This window comes from Nerophis lumbriciformis, linkage group LG11 (genome assembly GCF_033978685.3).
Source record: "Nerophis lumbriciformis linkage group LG11, RoL_Nlum_v2.1, whole genome shotgun sequence".
In the NCBI taxonomy this organism is placed as follows: domain Eukaryota; kingdom Metazoa; phylum Chordata; class Actinopteri; order Syngnathiformes; family Syngnathidae; genus Nerophis; species Nerophis lumbriciformis.
In genome coordinates this window covers 9100791-9115252 of record NC_084558.2, presented here as the reverse complement: position 1 = coordinate 9115252, position 14462 = coordinate 9100791, and the positions used below count along the sequence as shown (strand labels likewise).

The 14462-nt window shown below is 40.5% G+C and overlaps 1 protein-coding gene across 1 annotated transcript in view; it reads right to left on the bottom strand.

Annotated features, from left to right (window-relative positions):
- The window catches only part of cyth3a (cytohesin 3a), a 55624-nt gene extending 44586 nt beyond the window's left edge, over positions 1–11038 (bottom strand). The window contains exon 1 of the mRNA XM_061967466.2: positions 10737–11038. Coding sequence (XP_061823450.1) covers positions 10737–10755 — 19 coding nt within the window. The 5' untranslated portion in view covers positions 10756–11038. The remainder of the gene's footprint in view (positions 1–10736) is intronic.
- Between the last annotated feature and the right edge of the window lie 3424 nt (positions 11039–14462).

The following is a 14462-nucleotide window of genomic DNA, read 5'->3' as shown; positions in this document are numbered from 1 at the left end:
AAGCGCCTGACTCTCTCCTAATCAGCTCCATATGTAGTCTCCTTTCTCAGCTCTTAATAGTGAAGTCTTTTACAAGCTCCTGCTCACTCGCAGGCACATTCACGTGCCAACACTATCTGGGTCGTAGTATTTGTCCCCATATTATATTCTATAATGTACAGTATGTTTAATCTCCTAATGTTGCCCCACAAACCCTGTAATCTTGGCAGTCAAAATCAATTCCCGCTCTTAACAAAATCTCCTCTTAAGCTCTGAAACAACACAACTGGGTTAAGATTTGTCGAGTCGTAAATATTTGCAGCCACACAAAAGGATTTTGTTTAAGACGGGCTGCTGAAGAGCTGCAAGACATTTGGTTGGGCTGAATTCAGTCTGGCTCAATGCTTTTGGATTTCCTCCCTCCCTTACAAAAGACATTAACAAGAAATCAAGACTTTTCCAAAATGACTTAGTGCTCCACTTGAAAACAAAGACACGATTGAATTCATTATGGAGTGTTTTGCTTGGCAGATTTATGGACTCTATTTTTGAGCTATTGCAGTTAAAGGCGTGCAACTCATAGTCTACCAATGTTATGCAAGGGGAACAAAATGTCTATAAAAAAGGGTGCCTGTTGTGATATGTTTACATGTACAACCACAGAAACAATATATTGCATGTGTGTTGTTTGTTAAATAAGAATGACTGGTTTGGATTTATTTCTAACTAAAACATGCAACCACATAGATGGGAAAAAAAAGCATTTTCCTCCCACCTAGCCCCACCTCCAATGGCGAACATCCCCAAGTGACTGTCTGGTGCCCTCCCACACAGTGCGCCTACAGCCACAACAAAGAGCGAACTCGAATCACACGACTTCCCCTTCAAACCCACTAATTCCCCTCAGAGCCGCAGTGCTCCATGCCAAGAAGTCACACATACAGTGAGTGCATTCAGCCCGCTCCAAATGCTGCCTAGGTTGGGCGATGTTTCCCAGGAGTCTATCTTTTGAGGGGGATAAGTGCACAAAAAAGTAGCGGTGAAAGGTGTGCTTGGTAAGTAAGTGCATCGTTAAAAGGCCCTTGCAGACAAAATTAGATACGACTTGCTAATTCAGCTCCACGCCCACCCGCCTCACCTGATGTAACGGGGAAGTGACGCTATACAGTAGTGGCTGGAAACGTAGCATCATTACACTAACCATTGAAGACAATCGGGCTCTAAATTTTTTCAATCTGGCCTGCCGAACATTCCCAGATAATTAAAAAATATATTTAAAATCGAAACTGTAGCCGCCATTATGATGTGCAGTGATGTTTTCAAATTACCGTAAGTCTTGAACTATACAAAGTACTTCAAAGGTTGGAATCTGCGCTTTTGCATGATATACTAGTTACTATGGTAATCTAAGTCACAGTAGCTCAGACGTGGTACCAAGCAGTGTGGGTGGGGAGCGTTTCCACAGTGTTTCCAGCGCGGCCAGCCCGAAATGCGGGTGTCAGGGACAGAGGCGGAAGGAGATTTTTACAACAAAGTTCTAAAGCTTAGTGCTATATCAGATTGTACGTGGGGGGGGCGTTTAGCCTTCGCGTTCTTATCGCGCTGTTTGTTTGCAATTTTGTTGCGTTTCGCTTGATTATAAAATATGTCGATCGAGAGTGGGTGTGATGTTCATATGTTGTCAATATTCAGGGTTTTATCGTTCATAGTTAATATTGTAAATCACACATTCTTTATTTTCATGTACATTCTGGGTGTCTCATTCAGTAAAAAAGTGTAAAACAACTGTCATAACGTTTTTAGCATTCAATCAGACATTATTGTGAGGTTTTGTATTAGTGTTCCTAAAAATAGATATACCAGCCCCCAGACACATTTTTTCTCTAAATGTGGCCCCCCGAGTCAAAATAATTGCCTAGGCCTGCTCTAAAGTGTGATGTGGAAACGCAATGCATTGTGGTTCTTGCTGGCCTCTGAATAACCTATTTACATGGCTGAAGGCAAGACTCCTAAAGTTGTGTTCTTTTCTTTACTAAGTACAAAACATGCGTCATAATTAACTACCACAATGATCACAATGTTCACAACCTCGTGATCGCTTCGTGGGGGAAAAAAACGATTTGGCGAAATTTGTCTCATTTCCATTGTAGTGAGCTCAGAGACAACGAATAGCCTGGAGAGCAACGGTGAGACGATCAAACATGACTTTTCAGGCCATCACCTGGTACATGTTAGTGTGTTCACAGCATTTTCATACTGGCAAGTTTGATTCAAAGGATGTTTTATTCTGTTGCACACGTAGCAATTAGTACGCTGTTAGCGTTAGCTGCTAAGATAAGCTAGCTGCGGGTTACAAACGACGTACAGTATTTGGAGGAAAAAGCAATACCCCAAATCATAGATCAATAATTTAGAAGACTATTCCCCACATTAATGTGAAGTGTATTTCAGACTTGAAATATACTTAGTTTGAAACACATTTCTCCAGGAGATACCACACAGTGACAAGTCCTCTTGACCTTTCTCTGAAAGGACGACAGTCTTCTTTTTCTGATGTAAAATTCAGAGGTCTGCGATGAGGTGGCGACTTGTCCAGGGTGTACCCCGCCTTCCGCCCGATTGTAGCTGAGATAGGCTCCAGCATCTCAGCGCCCCCCAAAAGGGAATAAGCGGTAGAAAATGGATGGATGGAAATTCAGAGGTCTCCGTGAGCCTTAACCAATTTGGCATTCCGTTGACGATTGAGATACAGGACACGTTCTGCTTTTGCTCAAATCTTGTCTATCGGACGTGCTTATATGGGTCAATCCCACCAATTTTACTTATTTTTCAATGAGCCTTTGGAACAGAGTCCAGTTTGATTTGGTACAGTCCCGAGATTGTTTTCTTTTGTACGATCAATTTTAATCCAGTTAGTTGCTCTCTCTCACAATACCGCTGGTTGAGTTCAGCCATGTACAATGCTTTGCGAAATCACGTGCCCTTTCGAGCCCTATAAAAAAACAGCCTATTTGTGACATGCTGTACACTGAGGATACACAACCATGGTTGCCCCGCCTCATACGCTGTGCGTAGTGCCCTGCAATCCGTGGAGATCCCTGTTTTGAGGAAAGAAACGCATGTAAAATGTAAATTAATTAATGACAGGACGCTTGTGGCTTTGTCACTGATGAGAATATAAAGGCAGATATACCCACACATTTCCCGTACCTCTTGTGGCACATTGACATAGTACTTGTTTTGCAAGGCAGAAGGTACTGGATTCAAAACCCGGGTGGGGTTGAGATAGCAAGGATTGAACATACCGTATTAGTATAAGTCGCTCCGGAGTATAAGTCGCACCTGCCGAAAATGCATAATAAAGAAGGAAAAAAACATATATAAGTCGCACTGGAGTATAAGTCGCATTTTTTGGGGAAATGTATTTGATAAAACCCAACACCAAGAATAGACATTTGAAAGGCAATTTAAAATAAATAAAGAATAGTGATCAACAGGCTGAATAAGTGTAAGTTATGAGACATAAATAACCAACTGAGAACGTGCCTGGTATGTTAACGTAGCATATTATGGTAAGAGTCATTCAAATAACTATAACATATAGAACATGCTATACGTTTACCAAACAATCTGTCACTCCTAGTCGCTAAATCCCATGAAATCTTATACGTCTAGTCTCTTACGTGAATGAGTTAAATAATATTATTTGATATTTTACGGTAATGTGTTAATAATTTCACACATAAGTCACTCCTGAGTATAAGTCGCACCCCCGGCCAAACTATGAAAAAAACTGTGACTTACAGTCCGAAAAATACGGTATATGTTTTAATGATGCTAAAATTTTAGTACAAAACATGCATCAAATGAAGCTTGATCAAGAAGTATAACAATCGTAAAGAGTTTTGTAATGAGAGGAAGGGGCCTCCAAATACATTTCTGCTTAGGGCCCCAGCTAAGCCTGAGTGGCCCTGTACACGACTAACTAATAACACATTTAGCAGTTTATTTATCCACTTTGAGGCTCAGCTCTGTTGGCAAACTTGGCGCTGCGGCATCTGGCACTTCTTGTTAGAGAAATATATAATATGAAGCCCAGTCTGCAGTGCAAATAAAACATCGCCGCACAGTTGAAGCTTTTATTCGGTGCATAAATAAGTCTTGCTCCAAAACATAGACCAAGGTGCCTGTCCACTTCCCCATCAATGACATTCCACACCATGCTGCACTGAAATTTGCAGTAAGACAAAAGAGTGTTGTTTTTGCTCTAGGATTCATTTAAGTGTAGTTTACTGTACGTGCGACGGACACTATATGAACACTGATGGCATTATTACAAGCATGTGTATCATTAAGATGACGAAACATACCTGTAATTGTATGCTAAAATGTACTCCAGATACATCAGCTTTAATGCTCATATAGTATGTGCTTACAAAGGGTCATTAAGTCCAGGAACTTGAGTGTTGGTGCAGGGGGGGGGTCTTATTTGTTCAGCCGTCTATTAATCCCGAGGCATGTCATTGCATATGCTTGCTCTGTTGTTCTCACATTTGAACATATGTTTGCACGTACAGTATAATCATATATATATATATATTAAAAAACAGTGCAGATTGTATGCACACACCGCAATGACAGCAGCAGAGCCCAACAAATGAGCAAACTCTGAGCGAATCGGATTAAATATGACACGGAGATGCACAGGAATGTGACATATCGTTGCGTATCTGCTTTCAGTTGACAGGCTCCTCTTGTTAAAGCAGCAGCGGTGACAAACTTATCTCCTTTATGCGCCATGCGTGCGACACCATAGCACCCCGAAATGAAGGTGTGCATGTGAGCAATGTTAAGTGATGTGTGCAGCGGTGGCCGTGCGAGTTAGCGAGTGAGAGTCAAAGCAAAGCGCCTCATCAGTTGAACATTTATGGTAAGTTACCTGAATAATTCATTCCGGTGCGTGGCTGTTTCCAGACGCATCACAAACGGTATGTCTCGGCGCTCTTTGACAGGGCGTCTCATGATCAACACTGACTCTAAGGATGTATATTTGTAGGTATGTTGTGTTATTTTTGTTGTTTTTTGGTATATTTTGTTCTACCACCATGGTGAGATAAAGTTCTTAACGTCAATTAGAAAACAAACTGTTTCTAACATGTACCATTATCACTGGAGGACAAGAGAACAAGGAATAACAAAACATGCTACACTACACACCACGGGACGATACAAGAAGCCATGCTAACCGCTAAGCTTGAGCTCTTGAATGTAAACGGGGTGGTCAGAATGATACAAATATCGGCAGTAACGATACCAAGTATAGTGTCAGTATACGGTCAATACTACAGTGATTATTCGGTCAATATTTTTATTATCACAAAATATTTTTTGGTCATTCCTTGCTATTATTTACAGGACTTCAGGACTTTATACAAAAAGCCATGCTAGCTGCTAGGCAAGAGCTCTTCAATGAAAACATGGATACAAATATTTACAGTAACGATACAAAGTATAGTATCAGCATATGGTCAGTACTTGAGTGATTAGATCGATATTTTTTACAATCACAAAATAGTTTTTTTTTTCGTTTTATGTTATTGTTTACATGACTTAATTACTTTAAATCAGAGCCAATGGCAGTTATATAGATTTTAGGCCATATCACCCATCCGTCAATGACATTCACAGAAGTGTTGGGACATTTGGTCATAGGAAAATAATTAGGATTCAGTGGAATTTAAGGAATCGACCCACCCCCCTGATGGAATAATTAATTGTAGATCCTAAAACATTAGAATTACGACACATCTAAAAGTGACTTTCTGCTACATTTCATCAGACTGCCTGTCCAAAATTATAAAGCCTGTTCACAAGACTATAAATATGCAATTACGATTTGTCTTAATGACCAACAGACCACATTCTATGCATCTTTAAACATTGATATAGTTCAGCTTCATGAAATTAGTTCATTCCAATTCAGGTCCAAAGTTTTTTATTGGTTTACATGCAGGGGAGAAAATGTGGAAGTGGGAAATGAGGATGCCTGCTGCTTGACTCTCACTGATCTCTCACAGTTTAACTGACAAAACTGTTATCAGGCTGTTTACATTTTCTTTCAAGGTGCTGGGGATTATCTGGCCAGGAGTATCCTGCATGTGTGATAAGGTAGCGGTATAGTGGTCAAAGAGAGCATACAGGCACCATGCAGCTATGACAGTTAAAGGTGCCTTATCATAGGCCTGAATTTGCAGCAGCTTTTTCAGAAAATTGCGGCAAAAAGTGGTTATTTTTTTCAGTAACATTGAATCAACTTGTGATTTTAGGAATCTGTTTTTATCAATGTTGTAACTGTTCATTGTAAACCAAACTCAAAAAGTGCAGGGTTTCAGCAAAAAAAAATTAAACAATTTCTGTATTGATGTTGTATTTGTTTTATACAGTATATACTTAAAAGTAGACACTAGATAACCACTGTCAAAAAAATGTTTTAATTTTTTAACATGTCTTGTCCTGCCACTCAGGATAAACCCATATTGTTGATGTAGGTGCCCATATCTGCTGTACAGAATTGCTTTTAGAAAAGAGAACTGTGGGATACTTCTCTTGTTGCCTTATTGGTATTTGACTTTAATAAATAGATGTATTTAATGTTTGGGGCAGCCGGACCGGAGCAAGAGGACATAGAAAGAAGAATAAAAAGAAGACAGAGGGGGAAATTGTTGGGATAAGAGTGTGACGAGACAAAGACAACAAAAACAACAACAACAGAACAACATGAGCAAATACGATATGTACAAATATGATACCAAAAATTATAGCAAAGAAGTAGTTACTGAAGTAGATAGTAATAACACAGAAATGACAATGAACATTATTGCACTACAAATGGTGCAATAAAAATACCAATAGAAATAACACTATTGGTGTATAATAATAATAATAATTACCTCTACTATTAACATTGTAATTGCTTCAAATGCAACAATGCATATATTTAATGAATACTTGAATTACGAAAGAAAAGTGATAAACGGGGGAAAAGAAAGAGGAGCGGACTATATTAACCTTGTAGATTGTTATGGTAAAAATAAGTTACGCTTTAGTAATGTGCTGTGTTTCTACACAGTTTTCCCCGGGGCAGGGTCAACAACATGAATTTAATAGATGCATGAGTGTATTAGTGAGTGAATTAATTTGTCTCCCAGTATGTGCGGGTGACAAAGTACGCCCCCGCCACCCAGAAAGTCCAACCCAAAACAGCAGGTGCGGTACGCAGGGAATAAGGGACCACCGGCCCCACGCAGGCAGGCAGGTGGGCGAGCGACAGGACCCCCACTGTTCCGTCGGGCAAGCCAGCGGCAGGCCGTAGACAGACACACCCGGCCGAGGAATAGCACGGGACAACCAGCCCCCAAGTCCAGCCGGACGGGAAGACAGCCCCGCCCCACAAGCAACCGGGCCCCCACGAGCCCAACCCCCCTAATATAGTAATAATTATATTTACTGAAAGAAACACCACCAAAGGCTTCCTTATTGTTCGCTGTCCTCTCTGTCGTCAAGAGATGGGCTCATCTCTCAAACATCTACTGCTCATTCTTTCTATGCGAAAGGAGGGTTTTGTTATGAAAACGTGGAGACCCTATATGAGCGCCTCTTCATACAAAAGTCATACATTGATACATTTTTCTCAAATGTCAGTGTCATAAACAGTCTCTAGGGCGGGGGTCAGTAACCCGCGGCTCTTTAGCGCAGCCCTAGTGGCTCCCTGGACCTCTTTCAGAGATGTGTGAAAATGGAAAAACATGAACAAAAAAAATGTATTTTTTGTTTTAATATATTTTCTGTAGGAGAACAAACATGACACAAACCTTCCTAATTGTTAGAAATCCCACTGTTTATATTAAACATGCTTCACTGATGAGAGTATTTGGCAAGCGCCGTTTTGTCCTACTATTTTCAGGGATCTTTGAACTCATCGTAGTTTGTTTACATGTACAACTTTCTCCGACGCTGCCACATAAAGACGTGTTTTATGCCAATCCTTCCTTGTCTCATTTTGTCCACCAAACGTTTTATGCTGTGCGATAATGAACAAAGGTGAGCTTTGCTGATTTTATTGATTTGCTGGAGTGCTTATCAAGCATATTTGGTCAATCCATGACTGCAAGCTAATTGATGCTAACATGCTATTTAGGCTCGCTGTATGTACATATTGCATCATTATGCCTCGTTTGTAGGTATATTTGAGCTCATTTAATTTCCTTTACTTATGTCCTCTGTGTATTTAATTTATATTTGCATGTATCATGACCAGTGTTGGGACTAACACGTTACTTTGTAACACGTTACTGTAACGCTGTTACTTTCGGCGGTAAATAGTAATCTAACACGTTATTTTTTATATTCAGTAACTCAGTTACCGTTACTACATGATGCGTTACTGCGTTATTTTACGTTATTTTTTATGTAGTATCTGAGTGTGTTTTATTGGAGCGCTGCAGAAGAGGCGACCGGAAAAGAGGCGCGCGCTGTGTATGTGTGTATGTGTGTGTGTGGGAGGGGGCATGTCTGTGTTTACATCATGGCGGAGCCAAAAGTCGAGTTTTTTAACATGGAGATATTCTCACTACTTTTCTTTTGTCGACCACAAAGAAAAGAACATTTTAGTTAAATGTAAGTTGTGTCTTGGATCAACGATCCTATCCTAGCAATTAAAATCTGCTGAAACAGCTACAAAAGCAACATGCTTCGACGAAGCTAGTAAAGAGAGACACACTTCACTTCCACCTCCAACAGCGGCTGAATTTAACGAGGCACTTCTCACTGAAGGTACACACTCTGTCAATTCTCTTATATACTCTTTCAATCTAGACTTCTAGAGTGTTTGATTGATTTATTATTCTTTTTCTTCTTCTCCAGATTTTGGCGCGTTCTACCTTCCACATTTTTTATTCAATTTAAACGGTTCCAACTTCAAACTGTTCAGCCCTTAACAACTTCCAAAAATTCCCAGATTTCCCAGAATTCCAGGTTTTCCAGGACATTTTTCCCATTGAAAATGAATTGACCATTTTTCAAACTTCCACCATTTTCCACCAAGTCAAACCATTCCACCTTCACATTCCACCATTCTGGACATTAAAACTACTCTTTTAGCAATTAAAAAAATGCCAGGATTTTTCAAAATTCCTGGTTTTCCAAAGCCCTATTTCCACCCTTTTTTCTGGCGACTACTCCTCCCACATTTTCGAACACACTTCAACCGTTCCACCGTCAAACATTCCTCTTAATTAAAACAAAAAACAAAGTTGTTTTTTAAACTGGAAAAATTTCCGGTTTTCCAGAAATTCCAGGAATTCCTTAATACCATTTCTCTATTCAACATGTTACGACTTCAACATTTCTTGACCAATATGAAAAATTCCAACACCAACCATTTCAACTCATTCAGACATTGTTCACTTTTTTTTTTTTTTTTTTAATCCTGCTTTTCCCGAAATTCCCAATTTTTTTGGAAACTCCCATTTAAATGAATGGGACATTCTTCCAGAATTCCCACATTTTTCATCTGATTTAAACTGTTCCAGCTTCAAAATATTCAGCCTGTTCAGGAATTGTGTGCTCTACTTCAACAATTCTAAAAAAAATTCCAGGATTTCAGTTCGACTTCAGCATTGGAGCATTCTTCAGGAATAGCCTCATCTAGTTTAAAAACGCAGCTTTTTTTTTTTGATCGATTGAAATTTTTATTAGTAGATTGCACAGTACAGTACATATTCCGTACAATTGACCACTAAATGGTAACACCCGAATAAGTTTTTCAACTTGTTTAAGTCGGGGTTCACGTTAATCAATTTATGGTACAAATATATACTATCAGCATAATACAGTCATCACACAAGTTAATCATCAGTGTTTATACATTGAATTATTTACATTATTTACAATCCCGGGGGTGGGATGTGCAGGGGTTTCGGGCGGGAGGAGGTTAGGTTTGGTTGATATCAGCACTTCAGTCATCAACAATTATATCATCTGAGAAATGGACATTGAAACAGTGTAGGTCTCACTTGGTAGGATATGCACAGCGAGCAGTGAACATAGTGAGCTCAGAAATCATAAGAACAAGTATATACATTTGATTATTTACATTTGATTATTTACAATCCGGGGAGGTGGGATGTCGTGGGGGGAGGGTGTTAGTCTAGGGTTGTAGTTGCCTGGAGGTGTTATTTTAGTGCTGTTTTGAAGGAGGATAGAGATGCACTTTCTTTTACACCTGTTGGCAGTGCATTCCATATTGATGTGGCATAGAAGGAGAATGAGTTAAGACCATTGTTAGATCGGAATCTGGGTTTAACGTGGTTTGTGGAGCTCAATTTTACACTTGGCAAACTCATCTCGCTGATACGGCCCGCGGGCCGCATGTTTGACATCCCTGAAGTAAGCTCTGGTGTCACTGGATTTCATCACATTGGTGACTTTACAGGGGAATGAAGCTTGTCTGGCTGCCATCCCCTTTATCTTATCAATTCCCACCATGCAGTTTGCAGACTTCAAATACAAGATTGTGGGAGAGAAGATTGAGGCTTCAAACAGATGCAAGGGAAAATCCTACTTACTTGAGAAAGTGTGTGTGTATGTGTGTGCATAAAAAGTGCTTTATTTTTAACTGCACTGATGCAGACAAACAGTGTAGCGTCCATCCACGCCAGGAAGCTGGTGTGTAAAAAAAAAAAAGGAAACGTCCTTACCGTGATTGTCTTCATCCATGTTGATTGTAGCGGTTTCAGGGCAGTCCTGCACAAGGTGTGTCCGAATGAAATGAATATTTATCTTTTTCCTGCTTGTCGTTGACACGCCGGTGTGCGAGCCTGACAGGCGTCTCGCTGGCTGGAGAGGAAAGCAGATGATGGCGAAATAAAAGGTGCGGACGGGAGCAAAAGTGGCGCCAATCCGCCCGGAAATAATAATGAGATCCTTAATTGTTGAGATGTAATGTGTGAAATTGAAGCGTGAGTCCGCGATCAGACTGTTGTGCCGCTCAGTGATTCATCCTCTGCGAGTCTCGTCCACATTCGCTTCGCTGCAACCGCCGCTACGTCACTAAGCCCCGCCCCGCCAAACAATGGACACACGCGCACACGCGCGCATTCCCTGTTTAACGGCGTGAGGACGAGCTTGTTGTGGCAATGGTGACAGGCAAATAATATTGTTCGTCAAGATAAATCTCATTTAACTTTTAGTATTCCAAAATAAAATCACCTGATAACGCGACGTGAGGTGTTTCTAATTGTAGCTGCTGACATGTATATTTGTTATATAATTTCGAACATAGTTGGTGAGAATAAATAAATACAATGCATAGATATAAGTTCGTATTGTACACATAATGCGATTAAAGATGTATTTCCTTGGGTTAATTCATGCAAGTTTATGTTAACTTTATTTGTGTTACAACCCATGTAAATTGGAGGGGATTGTGTTTTTTTGTTCCGGTTTGGTCACATTGTTGGGGGGGGCCAATTAATATGTGACGGAATTAATGAAGCAGCATGAGACAACAAGTTGCTTTTTTTATTGAACAACAAACATGCATTTATAACCTCATTAAAAAGCAACCTTTGCATAATATGGGGCCTTTTAAAGGCCTACTGAAATGCGATTTTCTTATTTAAACGGGGATAGCAGGTCCATTCTATGTGTCATACTTGATCATTTCGCGATATTGCCATATTTTTGCTGAAAGGATTTAGTAGAGAACATCGACGATAAAGTTCGCAACTTTTGGTCGCTGATAAAAAAACCCTTGCCTGTACCGGAAGTAGCAGACGATATGCGCGTGACGTCACAGGTTGTGGAGCTCCTCACATCTGCACATTGTTTACAATCATGGGCACTAGCAGCGAGAGCGATTCAGACCGAGAAAGCGATGATTTCCCCATTAATTTGAGCGAGGATGAAAGATTCGTGGATGAGGAAAGTGAGAGTGAATGACGAGAGGGCAGTGGTAGCGATTCAGATAGGGAAGATGCTGTGAGAGGCGGGTGGGACCTGATATTCAGCTGGGAATGACTAAAACAGTAAATAAACACAAGACATATACATACTCTATTAGCCACAACACAACCAGGCTTGTATTTAATATGCCACAAATTAATCCCGCATAACAAACACCTCCCCCCTCCCGTCCATATAACCCGCCAATACAACTCAAACACCTGCACAACACACTCAATCCCACAGCCCAAAGTACCGTTCACCTCCCCAAAGTTCATACAGCACATATATTTCCCCAAAGTCCCCAAAGTTACGTACGTGACATGCACGTATGGGCAAGTGATCAAATGTTTGGAAGCCGCAGCTACATGCGTACTCACGGTACCGCTTCTGCGTATCCAACTCAAAGTCTTCCTGGTAAGAGTCTCTGTTGTCCCAGTTCTCCACAGGCCAATGGTAAAGCTTGACTGTCATCTTCCGGGAATGTAAACAATGAAACACCGGCTGTGTTATCCGGCACACCAGTCAAGGGGTGCATTCTACGGCAGGGGTGCGTTATCCAGCACAACACCTGCCGCAATACACCGCTTCCCACCTACAGCTTTCTTCTTTGCTGTCTCCATTGTTCATTGAACAAATTGCAAAAGATTCACCAACACAGATGTCCAGAATACTGTGGAATTTTGCGATGAAAACAGACGACTTAATAGCTGGCCACCATGCTGTCCAAAAATGTCCTCGACAATCCGTGACGTCACGCGCAGACGTCATCATACCGAGACGTTTTCAGCAGGATATTTCGCGCGAAATTTAAAATTACACTTTAGTAAGCTAACCCGGCCGTATTGGCATGTGTTGCAATTTTAAGATTTCATCATTGATATATAAACTATCAGACTGCGTGGTCGGTAGTAGTGGGTTTCAGTAGGCCTTTAAAGCTCTACTTCTTATTCGAGAAAGGTATCTGTGTGATGCCACATAAATATTAATACTTTTGACAGTGTCAATCATTACTAAACATTATTTTATATGACCGATTTTTTAGTACATATATCATGTGAAAACATACAGAATGACTGGCAACTATAGCAAATGTCTCGCACTTTTCTGTAAGTATTCAAGTAAGCCAGGGGTGTCAAAATCATTTTAGCTCAGGGGCCGCATGGAGGACACTCTACTCCCACGTGGGCTGGTTGGGTAAAATCATGGCATGACAACTTAAAAAATACAACTACGACAACTTCAGGTTGTTTTCTTTGTTTTTACTTTGGCCCAAAATAGCATAAGGACATTCTGAAAATGTACATATCACAAATAATCCTCTTGACAAAACACTTCAAGTTAGTAAAAAATTCTGAGGAAAAATGTGTTTGTTACAAACCCATGTAAATTGGAAGAGAATGTATTTTTTTGTTCCGGTTTGGTCACGTTGTTGGGGGGGACAATTAATATGTGACGGAATTAAGGAAGCAGCCTGAGACAACACGTTTTTTTTTATTGAACAACAAACATACATTTATAATGCACACAAAAGTCAAGGCACTTTCAATATAACCAACAATTTACACATCAGGTTGAGCAAATCACGGCATCAGCCTGGTCAGTAAGGAGTGCAAATGTGTGGAACTCAGTACTTGAGGAAGTTAAACTGGTCACAACTTACAAGGCCTTCACAAAAAAATTGGAAATGTGGCTTATCAACACCTACAGCTGTCAGCACTAAAATATGAGCCTGTTTTGAAGCCTAAGATAAATGTTATGTTGTATCTTATTTTTTATCACATTGTATATGTATTGTGTGCTTTTTTTTCTTTATCTCTCTCTCTCTTTCTTTTCTTTTTCTTTTAAATTGTAATTTAACTGCTTTTTTTACATCATGGCCAGGGGACTACAGATGAAAACTAGCCTTCTGGCTAATTCTGGCTTTTTTAACCACGAAGAGTCATGTGTTTTATGAAATTGCATTGTCCCCTTTGAAATAAACTAATTTCATCTAATCAACATGTCAAAGAAAGAAAACAAAAGCAAATACAGATGAGTATTAAACAATAATTGTTGTTGTTGTTGTTGTTGGCATCCGTAAGTCTCGGAAGACAATGGATTGGTGCCCCTGGAAATGTTTTAGTTGGTGATGCAGAGACCCACACGGGAGTGACAGTCTCTGTTGCACTTGGTGCATTTGTAGGTCGAGTCAGCTACAGGATGTAGTTGCTTGCTCTTTCTCTGAGCTCGCTTCTCATCTGCAAGCTGGCGGAGTTTTGCTTCGCCAGCATTCAGTCCAGTGTTCATGGTGTGTCTCCAGCTGGATCTGTCCTGAGCAAGCTCTTCCCAGGTGTTCAGGTCCATGTCGAGCGCTTTCAGGTCACGCTTGCAGACATCCTTGAAGCGGAGATGTGGCCGTCCCGTTGTCCTCTTGCTGTAGGCAAGCTCTGCGTACAGGATGTCTTTGGGGATCCGGCCATCGTCCATTCGACGCACAT